The sequence below is a fragment of the Microtus pennsylvanicus genome, chromosome 8, assembly GCF_037038515.1.
Source record: "Microtus pennsylvanicus isolate mMicPen1 chromosome 8, mMicPen1.hap1, whole genome shotgun sequence".
NCBI lineage: Eukaryota > Metazoa > Chordata > Mammalia > Rodentia > Cricetidae > Microtus > Microtus pennsylvanicus.
Window position 1 is genome coordinate 74,243,928 of NC_134586.1, and position 23,993 is coordinate 74,267,920.

A 23,993-nucleotide genomic window follows, 5' to 3' on the forward strand; every position below is an offset into this window, starting at 1 on the left:
TATCCAAATACACAAAAATAAAGAAAATGCTAAAGTTACTGTTGATCATTGTTCAAGTGTACACAAAGAAAAAGAAGATAAAAGGCGAATCCCATGTGGCTCTGAGTTATGAAAACATGCTGTCTGTGCGGCCTGTGTCTTACTTCTGCAGCAGAGTACACTAGCACTTCTCAGTGATCACTCAGTTGAAATGCAAATAGCAGATTGCTGGCTCAGGCAATACAGTGCTTGGTGGGGTGAGGGAACCTCTAGGAGTGCACAGGACCACAGGGAATGGTACCATGGAAGCGGCAGTGCTGGTCTCACAAAGTGTGTTAGTTCTTAGTTCTCTAAAAGGCGCAGTCCTGCCTGGCTCCTGAGCCTCCCCATGAAATTTTTCTCACACATGCTGCTGTTAATGAAGTCACTCATCATGAAGCCTTCGCAGGCACCAAAATGATGAGACTTCTAGATACCAAAACTGCCAAGTACAAAATCATCTTGATCAAGTACCCACCTCAGGGATTCTGTTATAGAAACAGAGAGTGGACTAGGACACATATAAAAATAGTGTAAAATAGCTGAGGCCAGATGGGTCAGCAGACAGACACTTACCACCACGCCCAATGGCCTGAGTTTGATCCCTGAAAGTCACACAACCGAGGGAAAGCACTAATTCCTATGATCTGTCCTCTGACCTCCACATGCACACTTATGTATACAGACACAAACTAATACAGCAATAATTTTCAAAATTAGTACAATTGGAAATAGTCAACTGAGGGCTGGAGAGATGGCTCAGAGGTTAAGAGCACTGACTGCTCTTCCAGAGGTCCTGAGTTCAATTCCCAGCAACCACATGGTGGCTCACAGCCATCTGTAATGAGATCTGGTGCCCTCTTCTGGCAAGCAAGCATGCAGACAGACAGAACACTGTACATATAATAAATAAATAAATAATTTTTAAAAAGAAAAAAAGGAAATAGTCAACTGAGATATAGATCATTATTGGTTCTTCTCTGACATTTACAAGGCTCTGGGTCCCAACCCCAGCACCACAGGAAACACCGAGAGACATGGCGGGTAGTGGCTTGGAACTCGCTGTGTAGGCCAGGTTGGCCTCAGGCTCACACATCCTCTGCCTCTGCACCCCAGCACTGGGTCTGGAATACTGGCTGCCAGCTATTACATGAGTGCATGTGCTCATTGAGAACAAGCTAGTGAGTCTGCTCCAAATAAAAATGAAATAAATAATAAATATAAAATAAATAATATAAGTGTAAAATAAATAATAAAAATGAAATAAATGAGTGTTTTTTGAGAAAGTTATGATTAGTTATAAAGAAGAGAAGAAACCTGGTGCAGTAGGAGGGAATAAGAGGTGATCTTGAAAATAAAACATAAAAAGACAACTTCAAAAACCAAAGCAGACCAGAAAAGTTGCTTTCTTCATTTGTTTTTTTGGTTTTTTTTTTGTTTTTGGATTTTCGAGACAGGGTTTCTCCGTAGCTTTTGGTTCCTGTCCTGGAACTAGCTCTTGTAGACCAGGCCGGCCTCAAACTCACAGAGATCCTCTGTGAGTCTCTGCCTCCCGAGTGCTGGGATTAAAGGCGTGCGCCACCACCGCCCGGCTCTTCACTTGTTTTTAATTACGTGTATGGATGTATAGATGTGAGTCTGTGCATATGAGTGAGGCTGTCTGGTATATGAGGAGGTCAGAAGAGGGCATTAGACCTCCTGAAGCTGGAGGTGCCACTGAGGAGAACTCAATTTAATTTTTATTCAGAGCAGACTCACTAACTTGCTCTCTAGTTTGGTTATGTGTCAAGTGAGTCTCATGTCTGTCTTCCTATTGGCTGCTTCAGCTTCATCAGTGAAATGTCAGTTTTCCAAAACCAGCACTAGGGCGCAGAGGCAGAAGATGTGTGAGCCTGAGGTCAGTCTGGCCTAGGTAGTGAGTTCCAAACCACTACCCACCACATCTCTCAGGGGAACTGGTATTTTTTATTTGTGGTGCTGGGTGTGGAACCCAAAGCCTTGTACATGCCAGACAAGCACCAACAATGATCTCTACCTCCAGTCCAAAGAGCACGTGTAGAGGTCAGCAGAGACCTCTCAGGAGTTGGGACTCTCCTTCATAGTGGGTTCTGGGGATGGACTCAGGTCACCAAGATGTGCAGCAAACACTGAGCATGCTTGACAGCCATGGTGCTGGCTCTTGAATAGCTGACACCACTGGCACACAGCAGGTAAGAAGTACCTATCGATACCTCCTGTGTGCTTCGCATCCAGAAATTCCTAGGCTAGACATGTTGTAGAATGTTATTTGAACGAGGCAAAAATGTGTTACATTTGTTTCTGCTGCAGAATATGTGAAGGTGTGTCACATTATTTCCCTTGCCTTTGTTAACCACGTAAAGATGTGCTACATTTGTTTGTATTGCATTTGTTTAATTGTTTACTATGTGAAGACGTGTTGAATTTGTTTAACTGTTTAATTATGTGAAGACGTGTTGCATTTGTTTCGCTTTGCCTACCTAAGGCACCCAATTGATCTAATAAAAAGCTGAAGAGCCAATAGTTAGGCAAAAGAGGGACGGGCGGGGCTGGCGGGCAGGAGAGAACTAGAGGAACAAGCCCAGGGTCAGAAGCCAGGCAGTCACCAGTCATCCAGACTCGAGAAGCAGAAAAGATACAGAAAAAAAAAAGAAGGTTAAAAAGCCGTGAGACAAAATGTAGATGAAGAGAAACAGGTTAAGTTCTAAGAGCTAGCAGAGATGAACCTAACCTAAGGCGGAGCATTCATAACTAATAATAAGTCTCTGTGTCATGATTTGGGATCTGGTTGGTGGCTCAAAAGAAAGCCTGCTACAGATGCACATTGACCTATCAAGGAAATTCAGTCAGTAATAAAAAGTCTCCCACTAATGAAACACACAGGACTGGGCAGCTTAATTCCTAAATTCTACAAAAGAGTTAGCTGAATTAATTATTCTGAAACTTCCATAAAATTAAAGTGAATATCTTCAAACAAATTTCTGAGGTTAACATTATCCTGGTACCAAAATCAGACTAGGGACCTACATGAAAAATAAAAGCTAATGTCACTAAGTGAACAGAAATGCAAGATTTCTCAACAAAATATTGTAAATGAAAGTCAAGCATATATGATATGAGCCAGAGGAAGAAGGGGGAAGGAAGGGAAAGTGATTACTAATAATTCACCGTGATCAAATGGAATTTATCCTTGGGATGGAAAGATAACATACACAAAATAGTATGACACCATTTTAATAAAATGAAGGGTAAAAGTGGACTTATTTTAACAGATAAAACAAAACAAAACAACCCCCCCACATCCTTCCATAGTAAAAACAGCCTGGAAGAGATTAGGTAGAGAAGGGACATAGCTGTAATAAAGGTCACTATAGCAAACCTGTAGAGAAAGGAGATGGCAAGACCAGTTAGGGACAAGCAGGCCCACTCTTCCCACTTCGTTTCCTCCTCGCCCCACCTAGGTAGGGAGACAAACTGAAACTAGAGCTTCAGATGCCAGGCCAGGGTTCTGCTCCTGAGCCCAATAATACTTTGGAGGGGAGGGGGGACTTTTGTTTATAGACAGAGTTTTACTATGTAGCTCAGACTAGCCTAGGACTCACTTTGAACTCATGGCAACCCTCTGCCTTAGGCTTCCAGGTATCAGAATTACAAGCATGAGCCACCATGCCCACCTACTTCTTTCTAGCACAGTACTGGCGATCCTAGCCATCACAACTACTCAGGAAGAATAAAAGGCATCCCAACAGGAAAGAAAGAAGTGAAATTTCTGTATGCTGTTGATCATATACAGAGAAATGCTTAACTCAAAGAAACTATTATAATTACCAAATCCAGTAAACTTACAAGTAAAAAAAAATTCGACAGAGCCTGCTCAGGGCCATGAAGAGTGGGAGACAAAGACCCACGTGCCCACCTGGGGCTCACTTACTATACACATAAAGACCCACGTGCCCACCCAGGGCTCACTCACTATACACATAAAGACCCACGTGCCCGCCCAGGGCTCACTCACTATAAACATAAAGACCACGTGCCCACCCAGGGATTACTCACTATAAACATAAAGACCACGTGCCCGCCCAGGGCTCACTCACTATACACATAAAGACCACGTGCCCGCCCAGGGCTCACTCACTATACACATAAAGACCCACGTGCCCACCCAGGGCTCACTCACTATACACATAAAGACCCACGTGCCCGCCCAGGGCTCACTCACTATACACATAAAGACCCACGTGTCCACCCAGGGCTCACTCACTATACACATAAAGACCCACGTGCCCGCCCAGGGCTCACTCACTATACACATAAAGACCACGTGCCCACCCGGGGCTCACTCACTATACACATAAAGACCCACGTGCCCGCCCAGGGCTCACTCACTATACACATAAAGACCCACGTGTCCACCCAGGGCTCACTCACTATACACATAAAGACCACGTGCCCACCTGGGGCTCACTCGCTATAAACATAAAGACCACGTGCCCACCCAGGGCTCACTTACTATACACATAAAGACCCACGTGCCCACCTGGGGCTCACTCACTATACACATAAAGACCCACGTGCCCGCCCAGGGCTCACTCACTATACACATAAAGACCCACGTGTCCACCCAGGGCTCACTCACTATACACATAAAGACCATGTGCCCACCTGGGGCTCACTCACTATACACATAAAGACCACGTGCCCACCCAGGGCTCACTCACTATACACATAAAGACCACGTGCCCATCCAGGGCTCACTCACTATAAACATAAAGACCACGTGCCCACCCAGGGCTCACTCACTATAAACATAAAGCAAGTTGTCTGCTGAGAGTCAGACCTGCCCTGTACTACAGTACCTGGTTAAGGCGGGAGGCCCTAAAACTTTAACTTAGGCAGAATTCATATCCTAGGAAGCTTTCACAGCTGCATAAGGTGGAGAGCTTGCCCTGGTAATGAGGACGCGGGAGAGCTTGCAGGCTGACCGACTCAGCAACCACCAGGCCCAGAACCAGGGCTATGAGTTGGCCCACCCTAACACCCACCCCATCAATTATCTGCTGGAGCATGAGAAGGGGCTAGTCCTGCAGATCCAAAGTTGCAGGACTTCCATGACCCAGAACAACAGGATATCCAAAAATCAGTAGCAGTTCTTTTTCTTTACTTCCTGGCTTCTTACCAGCGTTTATCTCACCCAAAGCTCAAAGCAACAGGGCCAAGTAACCAAGGATGAAACCTCCAGAATCATGAGTCTGGAGTAAAACAAATTTTGTTTCTATGAACAAATAATGAATCACCCAGAAAGGAAATAAAATAATCTTATCTATAATAGATTATGAAAATTTACGTACTTAAGAACTTTTATCATAAGAATATAAATTAGTATAACTGTTACGAAAAATAATATGAAGGCTATTCCTGCTGACACACACTATAATTCCAACAATTGGGAGAGAAACAGAAGGACCACTCTAAGCTTGAAGCCAGCCTAAACTTACATAGAGTCGTAGGCCACTTAGGCTACATAATAGCTGGGCTATAATGCAAAACTGTCTTTGTTAGGATTACTACTGGGAGGAACACCACGACCAAAGGCAACTTGGGGAGGAGTCTATTTGACTTGAATCATAATAGTCCACTAAGGGAAGCCAACAAAGGAACTCAGGCAGGACAGGAACCGGGGGTGGGGTAGGGGGCAGGAGCTGGTGAAGAGACCATGGAGAGCAGTGTTACTTATTGGCTTGCTCAGCCTGCTTTCTTATAGTGCCCACAATGGGCTGGCCCTCCCCCATCAATCATTCATTAAGAAAATGTCTTACAGGCTTGCTTACAGCCTAGTCTTACAAAGGCATTTTCTTAATTGAGGTTCCCTCCTCTTGGGTGGCTGTAGCTTGTGTGAAGTTGATATGAAACTAGGTAGCACAAAGTCAGTCAACAACAACAAAACAAAAATACAATAAAATGGTATAAAGGTTCTTAAAAACCACTAAGTATGTGATCTAGTAAGCCCACTTCTAGGTATATAGAAAAATTAGTGAAATGAGAATGTCAAAAGGGCATCTCATTTCTCATGTTCACTGCAGTCTCACAATAACCAAGATACTGAACCAAACTCACCCACTCATCTACATAAGAATGATATAGAAAATCTATAAACTTGTTAGGTTTAAACCTCAAGTGTTATATGCCTCAGCTCCAATCTGCTTTGGCTCAGTTAGCGTCAGTCTAACGATGCCTAGTAGCGGCACTATTTGGGAGTATCTGGAAACTTTGGGAACTGGAGTCTGCCTGGCAGAAGTGGGTACTATGAGAGGTCCTCCGTAAGTTAGATCCAGCCCCTGCTTCTCGTCTTGCTCTCTGTAACCTCTTCACTCCAATGTGCTCTGCTCTGCCCTCCCTACCTTAATGGACCAAAGAGTCAAACCTGTCATCCTAGGTCAGGTATGTTGGCTACAGTGGCACCAAACTAACATAACACAGCAGAAAACTACACTCAGCCTTAAAGGGGGAGAAAGTCCTTGTCACTCATAACAATAAGGAGGAATCTGAAAAACATAATTAGTCAGTGGAGTAAGGTAGACATGAAAAACAGAAAATACACATACCACCTACATGGACATGCTAATAAGCTAAGATTACAGAAGCAGAGAACAATGGTTCTATCTAATGGTTTCCAGAGGATGCCAGCCAGAAGGAACTTTGAAGGGGATAAACGAGTACTGCTGACCAAAAGGTAGGAATTGCTTTTGAAATGTATTTTTCACAGTAGAGTAACTATGATCATAATAACATATATTTCAAAGTAACACAGAGTGGGGCTAGAGGCACAACCCAGTGGCAGAGGGCCTGCTTAGCATATGCATATGCGCAGCCTGGGGCTCAACCCTCACTCAGCACTGTAACAATGAAAAAATCCAGGCAAGAGAGATGAATATGCTAACTGACCAAGCAGGTGAAAACCACATTTTATCCTAGAAATGTTTACAATTCCGGTCAAAGGGAACGACGTTTCGGCACGTGGTGACACAACTGTGACTACTCGCAGCAGGTAGACAACAGCTGCATCTATTTCAGAACCTCACAGGAAATGGAGACGCTGACTTCCCAGAACGCCCCATGCCACAGGTAGAGCCACAATGAGACAGTGATCTTCCACATACACGGTCATCTTCCAGGGCCAAGGATACCATGAACTTATACTATGTGCATGCTGACCAAGAATGTCACACAGATGGACAGAGTGGCCCTATCCTCCTCTGCAACAATTGAAGATTCTGTGTTTAGAGAAAGTGGAGTTGATTTCCATGCAAGGTATGAACATACCATTTTATAAATGTCTGCTACATTTTTAAACAATTAGCCGAACTCTAGGTACTTGGGAGATATGTGCCAATCTCTAACCTTTGTTAGGAGGTGTGTTTACAGCTCATCCATTGTAGCGTATGTCAGAGTTTTCTCCCCTTTAAGAATGAGTATTATTTTGTATGTTCATGGTGTATGTCCACAAGTATGCTCGGGTTTGCATAGCTTGTACATGAAGAGGTCAGACACTGGGTTTTGTCTTCTATTGCTACTCACTTTAATTTTTTTTTGTTTTTTGGTTTTTTTGTTTGTTTTTTTTAACACATTGCTAATTTTATTTATTTATTTATTTATTTATTTATTTATTTATTTATTTAGGATTTCTGCCTCCTCCCCACAACCGCCTCCCATTTCACTTTAATTTTTGAGACAGGGTCTCTCTCTGAACATAAAGCTTCCTATTTTGGCTGAGCTGGCTGGCCAGCCAAAACAGTTCCTAGGATCTGCCCATCTGTTAATGCCCTGAGGCTGCATGCATGAGTGGCCATGCTCAGCTATTAATGGTTGCTGGGAATTCAAACTCATGCCCTTTTGTTTGCACAGCAAGCATTTTTACCCACTGGGCCATCTTCACAGCCCCAAGCTGAATAATATTTTAACATGTGTAGGTGATGGAGGAAGGTCATTGGTTAATTATAATAAAGAAACTGCTTGGCCCTCATAGGTTAAAATATAGGTGGGAGGAGTAAACAGAACAGAATGCTGGGAGGAAGAGGAAGTGAGCTCAGAGGCCATGCTCCCCTCTCCCGGGCAGACGCCATGAAGCAAGCTGCCAGGTCAGACATGCTGAATCTTTCCCGGTAAGACTGATGCTACACAGATTATCAGAGATGGGTTGATTGGGATATGAGAATTAGCCTGTAAGGGCTAGAGTTAATGGGCCAAACAGTGTTTAAGTGAATACAATTTGTGTGTTGTTATTTCGGGTAAAGCTAGCCGGTGGCGGGAGCTGGGTGGCGGAATGCAGCCCCGCAGCTCTACTACATATAGGAAACATTTTATTTATCTCTCCATCCACTAATGGGCACTTGTGTTGCTTCCACCCTTTGGATACTACAAATCATTAGGGACATGATGATACACATATCTGAGCCTCTGCTTCCAATTCTTGAGTACACACCTAGAAGCAGAATTGCCAGATCATATGGTAATTCTGCTCCTGCCCCACCTTTGAACCTCTTCCTTAACTCTTGCCCCCAATCAAAACATGCTCATCATCTGTCTTTTTCTGCAAGCAGCTGCTGTCAGAAAGCTGTTAATTGCCAAGTAACTAATCACGACAATATATTAATAGCTGACAAGGTTTAACATCACCCACCTGGAGACAGGTACATTTTAATAGGAGGAACAGTTTAAGAAAAAAAACGATCACTTCTGAACAGTCACAGGCTGGGGCTGGGATGCAGGAGACTGGGGCCAAAACTGACAAACAGTGCCTAGGAGCGCTGGTTATACTATTTCCTTGTTTCCACTCCCAGAACAAAGACTTCCCTTTGCCTCCTTCTTGGGTTCCATCCTGTTACCCCTCAGCTGTATTAAACCTCCTGGCATACAACCCTCCACCACAGCCACTGATATCATGGAGCTAGCCCGCTCAGTTCCAAGTGGAACCTGTCATAGGCAAGTTCTTCTGAGTTCTCAGTGTTCTTCATTACTGGCTCCACAGTCTTGCCAGGATCACAACACCTCCCTCTGGCTTTCACTCTCTCCAGATTCGCCCTTCCACTCCGGAGATGCACTGACTCAGACTCCCAGTACACTACATGTCCTCTCAGGCCGTAAGCCGCATCTTCAGCTTCAGGTGTCCGTGCACTGACAACAGCCCAGAGGAGTTCTCCATACCCACAAAATGAAGTTACAATCCCTCAAGCTAACTGAGGACTCTGACTTCAACCTTCCTTCCCAGCTCCACTTTCCAACTTTCTCCTTAGTGCACTCCTGTCAAACTGTCTCCTGAACACAGCCTGAGATGCTTCAGCTGTCTCTGCGCACTTAATCCTTCCACTCAAATACCTCCCTCGATCTCCCCAAAATATCTCGCCTTCTAACTCCCACTGCCCTTTATCTGTACTGTCACTACAACAGGCAGCACTTGGAGCTGTCTTTAAAAACTGGTCTCCTAAGCTGTAAACACTCTGCACCTCATTATCCCTTCTTTCCCGACACCTCACCCTTTGCTCAGCATCCCAACCTCCCAGGTCCCCTTTAGTGTTACAAACACTGTTCTCTGACTCCTCCAGTCCTCTCAGTTTGGAATACCCACCCCCCCCACACACATGCTCTCAGCCTCATACCCTGCTTCAGACCTTTCAGGGCCTGAAAGACACCTCCTTGACTCTTACAAGGAGTTCCCCTTTACAGCTTTCCAGTGTCTAGCAGTTTGCAATTATAAACATATATTGATTTGATCAAGCTTATTGTTTAAATTTATTTGAAGTACTTGCTTTCTATTATATTCCTAAAATAATTGTGTCTGTATCATTCATATTTTAATGCATATATATTCCATATATAGAGATAAAAATAAATATATATAGATAGATAGATATGTAAATGTCTATCTATATGGATTATATATATGGAATCAGGTAAGTGGCTCCATGTGCAAAGACACCTACTGACAAATCTGATGACCTGAATTCCATTCCTGAGATCCACATGACAGGAGAGAACTGACTCCCAAAAGCTGTTCTCTGACCTTCACACATGTGTTGTAGCAGGTTTGCTCTCAACACATGCAGAGTATAATATATATGTACTCTGCATGTGTTGAGTAAAAACACTCTGCATATATTGTGTAAAAACACCCCCCCCTCTTTTTTTACTGTTCTTCAACAGAAAGAGGACTGAGAGCCAGGTGGCCAGGTGGTGGTGCACGCCTTTAATCCCAGCACTTGGGAGGCAGAGGCGGGTGGATCTCTGTGAGTTGGAGGCCATCCTGGTCTACAAGATCGAGTTCCAGGACAGGTTCCAAAGCTACAGAGAAAACTTGTCTTGAAGAAAAAAAGAAAAATAAATAAATAAAAGAAGACTGGACAGATGGCTCAGCAATTAAGAGCACTTGCTGCTCTTAAAGAGGAAATGGATTTGGTTCCCAGTACCTACAGGACAGCTCACAATTGTCTTCAACTCTAGTTCTAAGGGATCAGATACTCTCCTCTGGTCCCCATGGTACCAGGCATGCCATGGTGCACACAAATACATACAGGCAGGCAAAACATTTATGCATAAAAGAAAAGGAAAGGAGGAAATAGAGAAAGAAAGGAAGGAAGGAAGGAAGAATGAATTTTCCTTTTCAGTCCATCTGCATGAAAAGACTGAGCAGGGGACAGATGGAGCCCACACTTAACCAGCCTGAGCCATCTCTCCCACCTCTGCCTCCCACTCCTCACCTATTTCTTTTTATTTATTTATGTGTTTGCTTGTTTATTTATTTATTTGAGAAGGGTCTCTCTATGTAGTCCTAGCTGTCCTGGGACTCTGAGACCAAGCTGGCCTCAAAGTCACAGAGATCTTCCTGCCTCTGCCTCCCAAGTAGTGGGAACATTTACACAGTAGTTTGGACTCCACTGTAAACAGAGGTTTCTTTGTCCCATCCTGTCCTGCTGCCGCTTCTAAATAATCACTCAGAGGCTTAATATTAATTACAAACTGTTTGGCCTATAGTTCAGGCTTATTACTAAGTAGCTCTTACATTTAAAATAACCTATTTCTATTAATCTATTAATCTATGTATTGCTACATGGCCATGACTTTTACCAGTCTTTTGGCATCTTGTTTCTTGGGCTTGCATCAATCCCAACTTTACCCTTTCTTCTCCCTCAACTCAGTTTGACTTTTCCTCCTAGCCTTATTCTGCCTGGCTATAGCTTTTATTATCAACCAATGAGAGCAACATATATTTTCATAGCGTACAGAAGGGTTTTCAAACAGTATTTTCCCCCTTTCGGTCTAATAAAAAAAAAGCTGTGGGATGATCTTTCTGTACACTAATATGTGATGCTCTCACTGGTTGATAAATAAAGCTGCTTTCGCCTATGGCAAAGCAGGATGTGGGGGGGGGGCAAGCAGAGATACAGGAGAAGAAAGCACTGAGGAAGCAAGACATGTAAAAAATGAGGTGGTAAGCCACAAACCATATGGCAAAGCATAGTTTTAAAAAATATGGGTTGATTTAAATTTAAGAGCTAGCTAGTAACAAGTCTGAGCCACTGGCCAAGCATTTATAAGTAGTAATAATGAGCCTCTGAGTGGTTGTTTGGGAACTGGTGGGCAGGAGAGAACCTCTGATAACACTCCACTTTTTTTTATATTATTTTGAAATAGGGTCTAACTATGTAGCCTTGGCTATCCTGGAACTGGCTATATAGACCAGGAGGCTTCCAATTCCAACTGAGATTCACCTGCCTCTGCCTCTGCCTCTGCCTCTGCCTCTGCCTCTGAAGTGCAGGATTAAAGGTATACACTGTCATGTCTGACCTGTACTTGCTCTTTTCACATTACACTGCCATGATTAAATTCAACACCAAGTCAGAAATGCAAATAAGAAAGTTAAAAATCTCATGAAAGCAAATGACCATAACATGACCTACAGATACATGTCAGGTTTATAAAAAATATAAAAGATGACTTAAAATTTGTTAATTCTCAAAGAAAAGTCACACAAAAAAGAATATATTATTTGACTCCTTTGGAAAATCTTCTAGAAGAAAATGGCTGACTGCTGGGAATGATGGTAAATGCATGTGATCCCAGCTCTTGGAAGGCAGACATAGGCAGATTCCTGTGAGTTTGAGGCAAGCCTAGTCTACAGAGTGAGTTCCAAGACAGCCAGAGCTACACTGTGAAACCCTGCCTTAAAAAAACAAACAAAAAGAAAAAAATAAGGAAAAGAAAAAGAAAAAAAAGAAGAAAGAATAAAAGAAAACAGCTGGCCTTAAACTCACTGATTTGTTTCTTCCTCCCAAGTACTGAGATTATAGGTACTATACCAAAATATTCAATTACCAATTCCAAATATTTATTGGCGGGGGCAAGCATGCCATGGTGTGTGTGTGTGTGTGTGTGTGTGTCTGTGTGTGTGTACAAACTGTAGAGGATAATTTGCAGGAGTCAGTTGTCTCCTTCCACCATGGGTCCTGGTCCTGGAGACCAAACGTGAGTTACCAGGCTTGGCAGCAAGCACCTTTATGCTGAGAGCCATCTTACACCCCCAAAAACCTATACTTTACCCTCTGACAGAATGTGATCATCTCATTCCAAAGTACATTTGGGGGTTAGGGCTACAGATCAGTTGGTATGGTATTTGCTGAGGATTTATGAAACTCTGAGTTCAATTTCCCAGCATCATAAAACCAGGTTCAGAGACCCACATTTTCTGACCCTAGTACTTGAGAGGAAGTAGAGACAGGAAGAACAGAGGTACCAAGTCATCTTCTACATAGGATGTTCAAGGCCAGCTTGATCTACATAAGATTCTGTAACAAAATAGCATAGTTTGAATTCTTATTGGGATTGAGAATTTTTATATATCCATTTACTCTCCTTTGTCTCTGTATAATTTTTTAAAATAGTTTTCAAAAGGTTTTTGATTAAGCTATCAATTTTTTGCATAATACAATTGCTTAGTCACTTTTTCTTTTGGATTTATGGGAAATGCTTTTTAACTTGTTCATTATCAACCTTTTCCTTTATAAGATTTTTTATTTGACCCTGAAAAGATTTTTTCATTTCAGCTTCTTGCGTTCTAGACATATTTTCTTCTGGTGCTTTTGTGAATTTATTTTCAATGTTTGATCTACTCGTATAGATTCCTAAAGTAGACTCAAATGCAGAATATAATTTCCTAATTTCCTGAGTCAAAACTCAAAGTAAAAAGTTTCATATGCTATTTCTGAGTATGAGAGTCTGTTAGCTGCTAAGTATTAGAATTTCTAAGATGACTACAATTTATGGGCACAAGAAACAAACAAACAAAAAAAACACTTGAAAACCAGAAGCCAATGTACTGAATTGAAACAAAAGAAATATAGTCAAGGAGAGTGAGCAGGAAAATCATGATTTCCAGGCCTGGCTATAAGACTCTGTCTCAAAAACAACCACCACTAACAAGAGCCCCCCGCAACACACACAAAATGATGCATTCCATAATGAGTCTAATGAGTTTTGACATAACAAAGTCAAGAAGGGACCTAGGTTCCAAAGGTACTGTTCAAGACTGCAACCTTCAGTTAATACGGGAATAGCACACTATTGCTGAAAAATCTTACAAATGCCTAAAAATAAGCAGCCAAGGTGTATAAAAAGCATTACAATAATAGGCAGTGAAGATGCCTGAACCTGGATGAGTTCTGCAAGTTTTACCTGGAAACAGAGTCAGTACAGAATTCTTAGACCAGGACACCTGCTACATAAGGGATCTAGATTGAGATATCATGTCGTCTGCATGTGCTGAGGGGCTTCCTGAGATCTGAAGTTCTAAGATCAAAACTGGGATGTAGAAAAGAGGAAGAAAAAAGAAAAGGGGGGAAAAAGCTATAAAAACTAGCTGGAAAAAATTAAATAATAAATACAGCTATAGAGATGGTTCGTTCAGTGGTTAAGAGCATCTGCTGCTCTTGCAAAAGACAGAATCTCAGTTTCCATCACCTACATCAGTTGGCTGACAACCACCTGTAACTGCAGCTCCAGGGAGATCTGGTGCCCTCTTCTGGCCTTTGCAAGCACCAACAAGCATGTGCACAGACATATACATGAATACACATAAATAAAAGTAAGATAAAAGGGATGGATATATGGCTTAGTGGTTAAGGGCACTGGCTACAATTCTAGAGGACCTGGGCTCAATTCTCAGTACATACACAGCCACTAACAATTGTATATACTTCCAGTTCCACTGGATCTGATGCCCTTTTCTGCAGGTACTACACACACATGGTACTCAGACATACACGCAGGCAAAACACTCATATACATAAAAGAAAACTAAATAAATAAATCTTTAAATAATACATAATAAAAGTATCTAAAAATTGAATTAATGAATAAAGAATTCTGCTACATGTTTAATATTAAGAATATATATGAAAAACAAGTATATACACAGAGAAACAGCCACTAGCACTTGACTATGTTGTGGGAGTGCTCTTCATAGATATTCCATGACCACACACTCTTCTAAGCTGGAGATATACCCATGGGCTAGACTAGGATTCTAGCTCTAATAAGGGGACACAATATTTACATTAAGAACAAATGAATGCTGGCCATGTAGTGCTCACCTTTAATCCAGCACTCAGGAAGCAGAGGCAAAGGGATCTATGTGTTCCAGGGCTGCACACTGAGATTCAAAAAATTTAAATGAACAGAAAAGAACTAGAGATATAGCTCAGGGGTATATCAAACAAGTTAATTTCATTAGAAATTAGTACTTAGAAGAAGCCAGGCTTGGAGGCATAAGCCTTTAATCCCAGGACTTAGGCAAAGGCAGGTGGATCTCTGTGAGTTTGAGCCAGCCTGGTCTACATAATAAGTTCCAGGAGAGCCAGGGCTGTTACACAGAGAAACCCTGTCTCAAAAGAAAAAAAAAAGAGAAAAGAATTATAAAGAAATTAAAGACACTGTCATGTGCTGTTGAGAGAGGCTTTAGAAAAGGCTTCACTGTGTGCCTAACATCTGAACTGAGACCTGAAGGACAATGACCAGTGCGTACTTGCAGAGAGATCTCCAAATGTAAAGGTTCTAAGATAAGAAGAAGCTGGTTCTGGTCCAGGAAGAGAAAGAGCAGTACAGAAGGATGCAGAGGAGACAAGGAGATGAGGTCAGAGCACATAGGACCTCCGAGATCAAACTGAGAATGTGGACTTTAACCAAATGCATTGAGAAGGCATGACATTTTAAACAGACTACTCAAGAGCCATGTTCATTTTATAAAGAGTATTCAAGTGTCAGGTGGAGTACAGACTGCAGCTAAACATATACATTCAATATATCCTAACTTCTAAACAAAGACATCAACGTAGAATCTATTTCAAAAACACTGGCAAAAAATAACAAATCAATAGTGACAATTATATTTTACATTTATACAGTACCTAGTTAGGACAGTGTAAAAAGTAAAAACCAGACTTGAACCTATTCTTCCTATGCAAGGAAATCAGTGCTGACAGTAACAATAACAGCATTATTGGGAATGTAAGGTACCTGGGCCTTACCAAGCTGGTTCTTCATCCCCATGAGCACAGAGTTCATGTGTGCTTTGGATGCATAGAGCTTGCTCACAGCCTTCCTTGACCTGATCATCTCCTTGGCCAGAACTACACAGACATCCTTCTGGCCCTTCTTGGCTGCATCTTTCACAGACCGTTTTACTTTCTCTTCTTCTCTTTGGATATCTAAATTTAGAAAAGAGCATTAAAAACAGTGAGTAGGGGCTGGAGAGATATTTCTGCAGTTTAAGTACTTGCTTCTCAATCTTAAAACCAGAGTTCAGACCCCAGGACCCATAGTGGGGCTCTCAGAATGCCTCTAACTTCAACCCAAGGAATCTGACACCCTCTTTTGGAGTCTTCGGCCACCTACATACATGTAGGCAAACATACATACATACAGACACACACACACATACACAAGGGGGGGGAAGGACAAATCAGGCTTGGCAGCACTCAAACTGTTTTTTATTATAATATAGATATATCTGTAAGAAGAAAATTACACATGATATAAATGAAATAAAAACAATGTATGGCTATTTATTTTTTCCTGGAACAAGACTAACATAGTTTGACAATAAACAGTAGTATAATCCTATTGTACCTAAAAAACTTTTGTGAGCCCACTCTTACATTGCTTGGTACCTATCTATACTAAGGAGCGTAATGCATGCATCCAAGAGCTAATTCTGACAATTAGTCTGCAGCTTTCTTACAAGTATGAGAATACAATCTCTGAACAGTAATTGTTACAAAAATCTACAACATGAGGAAAATTTGAGCACACGACAGCACTGTATCAGCATCAACTAGAGCTTAGACAAGTCTGTATATGCTTTGTAATGAGTAAAAACTTTTGAACTTTAAAAACTTGACAACATACACATTAACATTATTTACCATCCTAACCATTCTCAATTGTACAATTAAATAATGATCTGAATCAAACAAGTCATTCTTCAAAGACTGAGTCCTGAGAGAAAAGACCGGGAGATCAGAAGATAAAGACGAAGATAGAGAAGATAATAAAGTTTGTGATCAGGACGTCTTGCACAAGCTGTGTCTTAAGCCAAGCAAGCTTGAAGTACAGCATCTTACATACTATTTTTAGGAAAGAAGTGAAACAGAGTCAGCAGAACTACAATACAGTGGGACTAGTCAACAAAAAGCTAATCAGGCAATGTTACACAAAGGGAACATGGGGTATCTTAAGAACATTACAGACAGTACACACTGGCCTTGGAAAGGATAACTATAGCCCCTTGCTGTGGGAAGAACTAGGTCCTCAAGGTCTCAAACCAAGGTTCCCCAAGGCCCCAGTCCCAAGCCATTATCAGCTCTGCCACTTCCTGGTTTTAGAGAAGTAGCTACTTTCCTCTCTATACACCAGGGTCTCAGAGAAAAATCTCCCAAAGGCCCTAGCCCCAGGCTATTATTGGCTGGGCCAAACACGTTCCTGGTTTTGAAAAGGAGCTGTGTTCCTTTTTCATGCTATCAGGGCCTCTGGGAAAGCCTCAGCTCAGCAGCTCAGCTCTAATATAAGCACATTCGTAAGGCTATATACAACCATCACTACTTTCCATCCTTAGGACACAAAGTCTGAGTCTAAAAACATCTATTACCAGAAATCCTACATTCTCCACTCTCCCCAGTCCCTGGCAAGTAGCATTCTACTTTCTTATAAAGTGGTTATTTTTAGCTACCTTGTGCATGTGAAATAGAGCAACATTAGTTCTTTTTTGATATTACTTAGCATATGTTCTCTTTATCCACAATATAGCATGTAACTATTTTCTGTTATATAACATGCTTATTTTTTAAAAATCTTATAAAAACTTCAACTACTATGACTAATTCTGTCAGGGATATTTATTTATAAACATCTCTTCAAGACCTAGCCTTCAGTTGTTTGTATATATACATAAAGGAGAATCGTTGAATCATATGGAATTTCTTTTTTGGGAGGGTTGGGGGAGACAGGGTCTCTCTAAGTAGCCCTGGCTATCTATTCTGAACTCTCTTAATAGGCTCGCCTAGATCCAAAGTGCTTGGATTAAAGGTGTATGCCACCTTGATGCCAGACCTGATAATCCTATTTTTAATTTCCTCAGGAGCTACTCTATATTGTCCAAAGTGGCTGCACTTGTTTTATGTTCCTATTCATGGTACACAAGACTTCTAGTTTCAGCAAATTCTTACCAACCAACACTTGCTATCTTGTGGTTTGGGGTTCTTGTTTTGTTTTGATAACAGTTACCCGTTAGGTATGTAGCAGTATCCATTGTGGTTGCCTTACAGTTCCTTGAATGGTTTCTCACTGGTATAGTCTCGTTGGAGAAATGTCTCTTCAAGAACTTCTCCTATTTCTGAATAGTTTTAGGAGTTCTCTGTGTGCTCTTAGAGGGATATATGACTTACAAATATTTTCACCCATTGTACAGGGTACTTATTTTTATTTTTGTTGTTGCTGTTTGAGACAAGGTCTTTCTACATAGCCCTGGCTATTCTAGAACTCACTATGTAAACACAGATCATAGCAGTTCTATTGGTTTTGTTGTCTTTTTCCTTTTCCTTCCTTCCTTCCTTCCTTCCTTCCTTCCTTCCTTCCTTCCTTCCTTCCTTCCTTCCTTCATTTGGTAGCACAGTTTGCAATCTCCAATTTCTTTGGTCTCATTTTTATAGAGTCCAATCTGCTGCTGTGTCCATTTAGTGTCGTTTTCCTTTATCTTACGAGTTACAATTTCTTTTCCACATCTTCTAGTTAGGTCATTTTGTTGATGGCTTTGTTTTAAATTCTTTAGTATATTTCCTATCCTTTTATAGTTAATTGCTTTTTTGATCTATTTTTATTGTCTACCTTATTTATTTTACTCATATGGGCCATTTTCTACTCCCCTGAAGTGGCCTTTTCACTGCATTCCTGTCACTGAGAATGCCTCAGTGCTGGATGTCCTAATTCTGCAGTCCTTTAAAGAGCACTACGTTTTATTTGGACTGGAGCTAAGTTACTGTTCATAAGCTTCCCTCAGTTGGTGCATTTATTCTTACCTTAATACTAAATGTGGTCCTTCTCCAGTCTATATTAAGTATTTAAACAACATCTCTTTACTGTCTTTGCTTCCAACCCTATTAGCTTAGGATTGTTCCGCTTAAAACTTCCTGGTAGTTGTTCGGTTCCCATTAATCATTCTTTGTCCAGCCTCTGCAAATACCACTCTAAGTATGCACAGGTCAGTGTTCAGCCACAACGCAGATCACGTGGAGATCTCTGGAGTTCTTTCCTTGGTTATATTCCTTTTCTCTGTTACTCTGCACCATGTATTTTAGCCTTGCTCACCCCTTATCTCCAAGTCTTCAACTCAGAGAGACTACCATGTTCTTTCTGGAATCCCTCCCATGTGCCACATTCAGGAGAAAGACAGGACTGTTCTTTTCCCAATATTCACAGTCACCTGTCCAGTGTGGAAAGTGGTTGTTTCATAGTCGCCTTGTCCAAACTTTCATTGACAACTCAAGTAGAAGTGTAAGACTAAAATCAATTATCGCTGCTGAATAGAATTCTCATCTCTAATTCTTTTTTAAAGTCTTGATAGTGTAATACTGGGACACTTTCCTGGTTTCAATCTTTTCTATTCATGAAGGAGTTTTTAAAAACCCTGTAAGAAGGAAGAGGATAGCAGAACCCCTAAGGTATAAAAGTAGAGGCAGGGGAATATTGGAAGCTTAAGAAAGGATAGAGAAGAACCAAGTATTAGCCTAAACTAGGGCTCTAAAAACCCTTAGAAACCCACTACTTTGTAAACTAATCAGGCAGGGCATGGTGGCCCATGCCTTTTATCCTAACACTTGGGAGGCAGAGGCAGGCAAGTTCAAGGCCAGCCAGGACTATACAGAGAAACCCCGGTCTTAAAACACAACAACAAATTTTAAGGCTTTTAAATGCAGATAGAAGGCATGGATGAACAATACTTTTCCCAGAAGACATGAATTAGGAATTAAAAATGTCAGTGCTAGGCTTGCTTTTGGTAATAGGAGGACCCCAGAGGCACTAAAAATAACAGAGGCTACCTTTTGGCTGCCTGCCGGAACTAGATGGTAAGACTTTATTGCTGAAACATGACACATATTTTGCTTACAAGACATAGCGGAATCAAGCTAGAATTGACCTGAAAATTTCCTCCCTACTGGTTTGGTTAGCTTCAAGTGCTAGAAAGTGCCAAGCAGGCCACTGTGGGGTGGGAAGGAAGCCATCAATATCATCATCCAGCAGCAGATCCTGCATACTACAGTACTAACACAGTCACTAGTTTAACGGTGGCATGAAGGATACTGGGGCAACCAATAGCTTTTGGGTTGATCTGACATCTGATTATAGGAGGAAATTCGTATCTGATACTTTAAACACCGTCAAAGGTCCATGACTTAGGCTGTCTAGGCCCTACTGTGTAGCCTCCTACTGACAGCTTGCTAAATTATCATGTTGACAGATTAATGCTGTCCTCTACCTGGACCTTATAACTTGGGACTCAAAACTAGTCAGTGTGCTGAGAATAAATGACTATTGAGTGCTCAGTCCTAAATGGGACAGCTATACCAGCATCCAACCCAAGGCTCAGGAACCATCTCAGAAGGGGTGGAAAGAATGGATGCATGTGGAAGAGTACTGTGAAGTGTTGTCTTCTGACAGGACAAGGCCATCGCACACATAAACTCACTGCAGCTGTGGAGGCCTACACAGACCTGCACAAGGTCAAGCCAGCAAAGCCAGTCAGCACTCCACCAGACAGTACTAACTGGACTCCATGGATTACAAATGGATGTGGAGGTGTGGACATGAATATGAAGTGGGGGAAGATAACATGGGCTGCCTGAGGGAAATGGGAGGGAGATCTGGGGTGGGTATAATGAATATACATTGCTTATATGTATGAAATTGTCAAAATATATAAAACTTAAAAAAAAAACTTAGTTTAAACATTACCATTTCTTGGCCACTCACCTTAATTTCAAGTAACTTTTATTTAGAAATGTATTGTTCCCAATTTAAAGTTATGTTGAAATATGCAGAGAGTAGAGATACTGAAATTGCATTGTTTTCTTATGCACAATTTATTTAATTAAAATTCATTAAAGACTTTTGTTTGCAAGCACCAAGGGCTTTCTTTTGCTCTTACTATATAGTTTATTTCAACCATTACCCTTTCTATACTAAGTATAGAATTAGAAAACAAAAGATTGAGAATATCTACACATAATTAATGATAATAAAGTGTGTCTTATAATGTAAATAAGTTTACTGTTATGCACTGAAATGAAAAATAGCATTAGAGTATAGAAAAGGAAACATAAAGTAGTAATTTACCTCTTATTTGCCTGTCAACAACTCTCATTTCCTTTCTGATCTTCAATGACCATTCATTGACCTGAGAAAAATTTTAGATAGGGAATTATCAGAGAAGCAAACACTCCTAGCAAGCTTTGCGCATTTTTAGGAATTCTACACTGAGTTTAGACAAAATTTTTTGGTTTTTAATTTGGAAGAAAGACCTTTAGGTTTATTTATTTTTTTCTTTTTTGAACCAACTCTATTATTTACAGTACATAGATGCTGGGGATTTTGGCTCCTCACTCTGCTCCATTCCGAACCCCACCCAAATGTTCAACTGGAACTGAGCCTCATTCCTCCCAACCCAGATCCCAGCCCTCAGAAAGTCTGCCAAGGCTCAGCTCCTCCCCAGGAGGTGCGGAAGACCACGCCTATAGGGTATTTAAAACCTCTCCTATAGGGTATTAAAGGCCCTCTCCTGCCTTCCCAAGAGACACCTGGGAGTTGCTTCGCTCTGCCCTGCTTATTAAATCTGGATTTAATAATTCAATCTTATTTGGCTTATTGCATGGCAGGGACTGAGATCACTTTACAGAAGACTTAGGCACGCAAGGCTTCTTTTGGTACATGGCAAGTACAGTCTCAGGACATCTGAAAATTTTCATCTTTTACATTATTTTAAAAACTTTTGCTTATGTACTGGGAACTCATCTTTTTATATGTTAATTTTCTTCCTATCAGGTTAAAACCTCAGAGGCACCAAATGTAGCCAACTGGAGATAGGAGTGTAGATAATGCTAATAACTAACACATTTTCATGCAAGTGAACTGTTTTCCAATTCTTCAAGTTTACTCAAAAATACTGAAGGGAAATCTGAGGTGTCAACTTATGGATCATTAAAAGCATTCTAATTATTTAAAAAATAAATTAAAAATAGTTTACATTAACTTACAGTGTGCTTTTTGGCGGAAGAACTGAGTGACACTGCTCTGTCCTTCCAGCATCAGCTACTTACTAAAAGGATTTTCAGCACTGAAGTCTAATCAAATAATTCTATATTAATTCTAGAGCAATAGAACATTGAACCCTGTTACATTCACCCACAGATACATGAATTAAAGAGTGTAAAATTTCCTGTCATTAGAAGATGTATTTTCATTAAATTTCAACTTTAACATTTAATAATTACCAAAATCTGCAAAATATTCACAACAACAATGATGCAACCAAAATAAATGTTTCAACACTGAAGAGCCAGGCATGACCATGAGTGCTTGTAACCCCAATGTTGGGGGACAGAGGTAACTGAATCCCTGGAGTTCACCAGCCAAGCCAATCTAGCCAAATGGTGGGCTTCAGGTTTAATGAGCTTTTAGGGTTAGTCTCCAGGCAGAAAGTGACAAAAAAAAGGACACTTGATATCCTCTTTTGCCATATGCACAGGTATGGCATCTACACACACACACACACACACATTAAATATATAAATAACCCTGTCTCAAAAAAACAAACAAAAAAAACCAACCCATAAATAAAACTTCAATGTAACACAATTTTTAAATTATTAATCAGGTTAGGTTTATGTACATTTAAGTGAAATTCATATAATATGTAACTAATCATACTCAAGTATATGATTAACTGTGAAACTTAGTGCAACTTGCCATCAACCCTTAAAATGTTTTATTGCCTTGGAATACAGTATGACCTTAAATAATCCCTTAAATCTCCCCATCCACCAATTCCTTGGCAACCAATAATTTGCTCTGTCTTTACAGAATTGATTATTCTGAATATTTCATATAAAAGTACTCATACAATGTGTGACCTATGTATGACTCCAGACCTTTCATTTCATAGCTTGTTTTCAAGGTTCACCCATGATGTGGTATGTATGAGCATGTTGATCTTTTTATGCCTGACTTTCATCCCATTATATGTACATACCACAACCTTGTTTCTCTCTTCATCTATTGATGGTTATCTGAGTTTGCTGTTACCTATGACTATTGTAAATATTAATGTATAAATAAAAAATACCAATGTAACTGGACTAAGTCAACCCAAATGACACTCAGCATTTTACATGTATCCAGATGATTCCAATATTCTTTTAGGGGTTAAGAAACAGTCCAAGACCAGGAGCTCAATAAAATGTTACAAACATGTCTCATGACTGTAAAGATACAGTAGAGAAAATTCAAAACAGATAATATAATAAGTGAAAGAGAACATACGGAATACAGCTACAGAAATTTTAAAATCAATCATTAAGTTAAACTGTGCTGTAAAAACCATAAGGAACCTACAGAAAGTTTCAGACAAGTGCTTTATTCAAATCTTTTACTGAGTCTATTATCTGCCAGACACAAGCTAGGTGAAGGAAACTGAAACCAGCAAGAAGGCATCACCTACAACCAGTGCTGAGACAAATGGCACACAGAAACCAATAGTCCAAACTCCTATTCTACCAATCCCTGAAGCTAATTCCTGGTGGATTGAAAACAAATACGAGGGCTGAAGAGATGGCTCAGCAGTTAAGAGCACTTGCTCTTCCACAGGACCTGAGATCAATTTCCAGCTCCCACATGGCGGGTTCACAACCACTTATAATGGGATCCAATGCCCTGTTCTGGCCTGCAGGCATTCATGCGGACAGAGTCCTCGTATACATAAAATAAATAAAAAAATCTTAAAAAAAGAAAACACAAATATGAAATGAAAAATTGTTACACCGGACAAACAGAAGGCTGGAGATGCAGCCCAGTGGTAGAAGGCTTGCCTGTTACACACCATGAGGCCTCTCTTCAAGTCTCAGGTCTACAGAAGGAGGAAAATACATTCATGGTATCAAGTTAGGGACTCCTTAAAACACAAACAGTACTGGAGCGTTGGTCCAGCAGTTAGGACTCTGGAATTCCCAGCACCCATGTTCTAGGAGACCCAATGTGTCAGGCAACTGGCTCACATGTATACAGCCACAACCAGACACACACATACCCTTAACTTCAAAATAAAAGAAATCTTTAAAATTAAGTTTTAAAAGACACAAGCAATA

The 23,993-nt window shown here is 40.8% G+C and overlaps 1 protein-coding gene across 2 annotated transcripts in view; it reads right to left on the reverse strand.

Moving 5' to 3' along the window:
* The window catches only part of Chmp3 (charged multivesicular body protein 3), a 37,836-nt gene that overhangs the window by 7,142 nt on the left and 6,701 nt on the right, over positions 1-23,993 (reverse strand). The window contains exons 2-3 of one of the 2 annotated variants that reach the window (XM_075983867.1): positions 20,971-21,031; positions 15,612-15,791 (exon numbers count right to left, since the gene is read on the reverse strand). In XM_075983867.1, coding sequence (XP_075839982.1) covers positions 15,612-15,791; positions 20,971-21,031 — 241 coding nt within the window. The remainder of the gene's footprint in view (positions 1-15,611; positions 15,792-20,970; positions 21,032-23,993) is intronic. The other variant, XM_075983868.1, reaches the window with a different exon arrangement.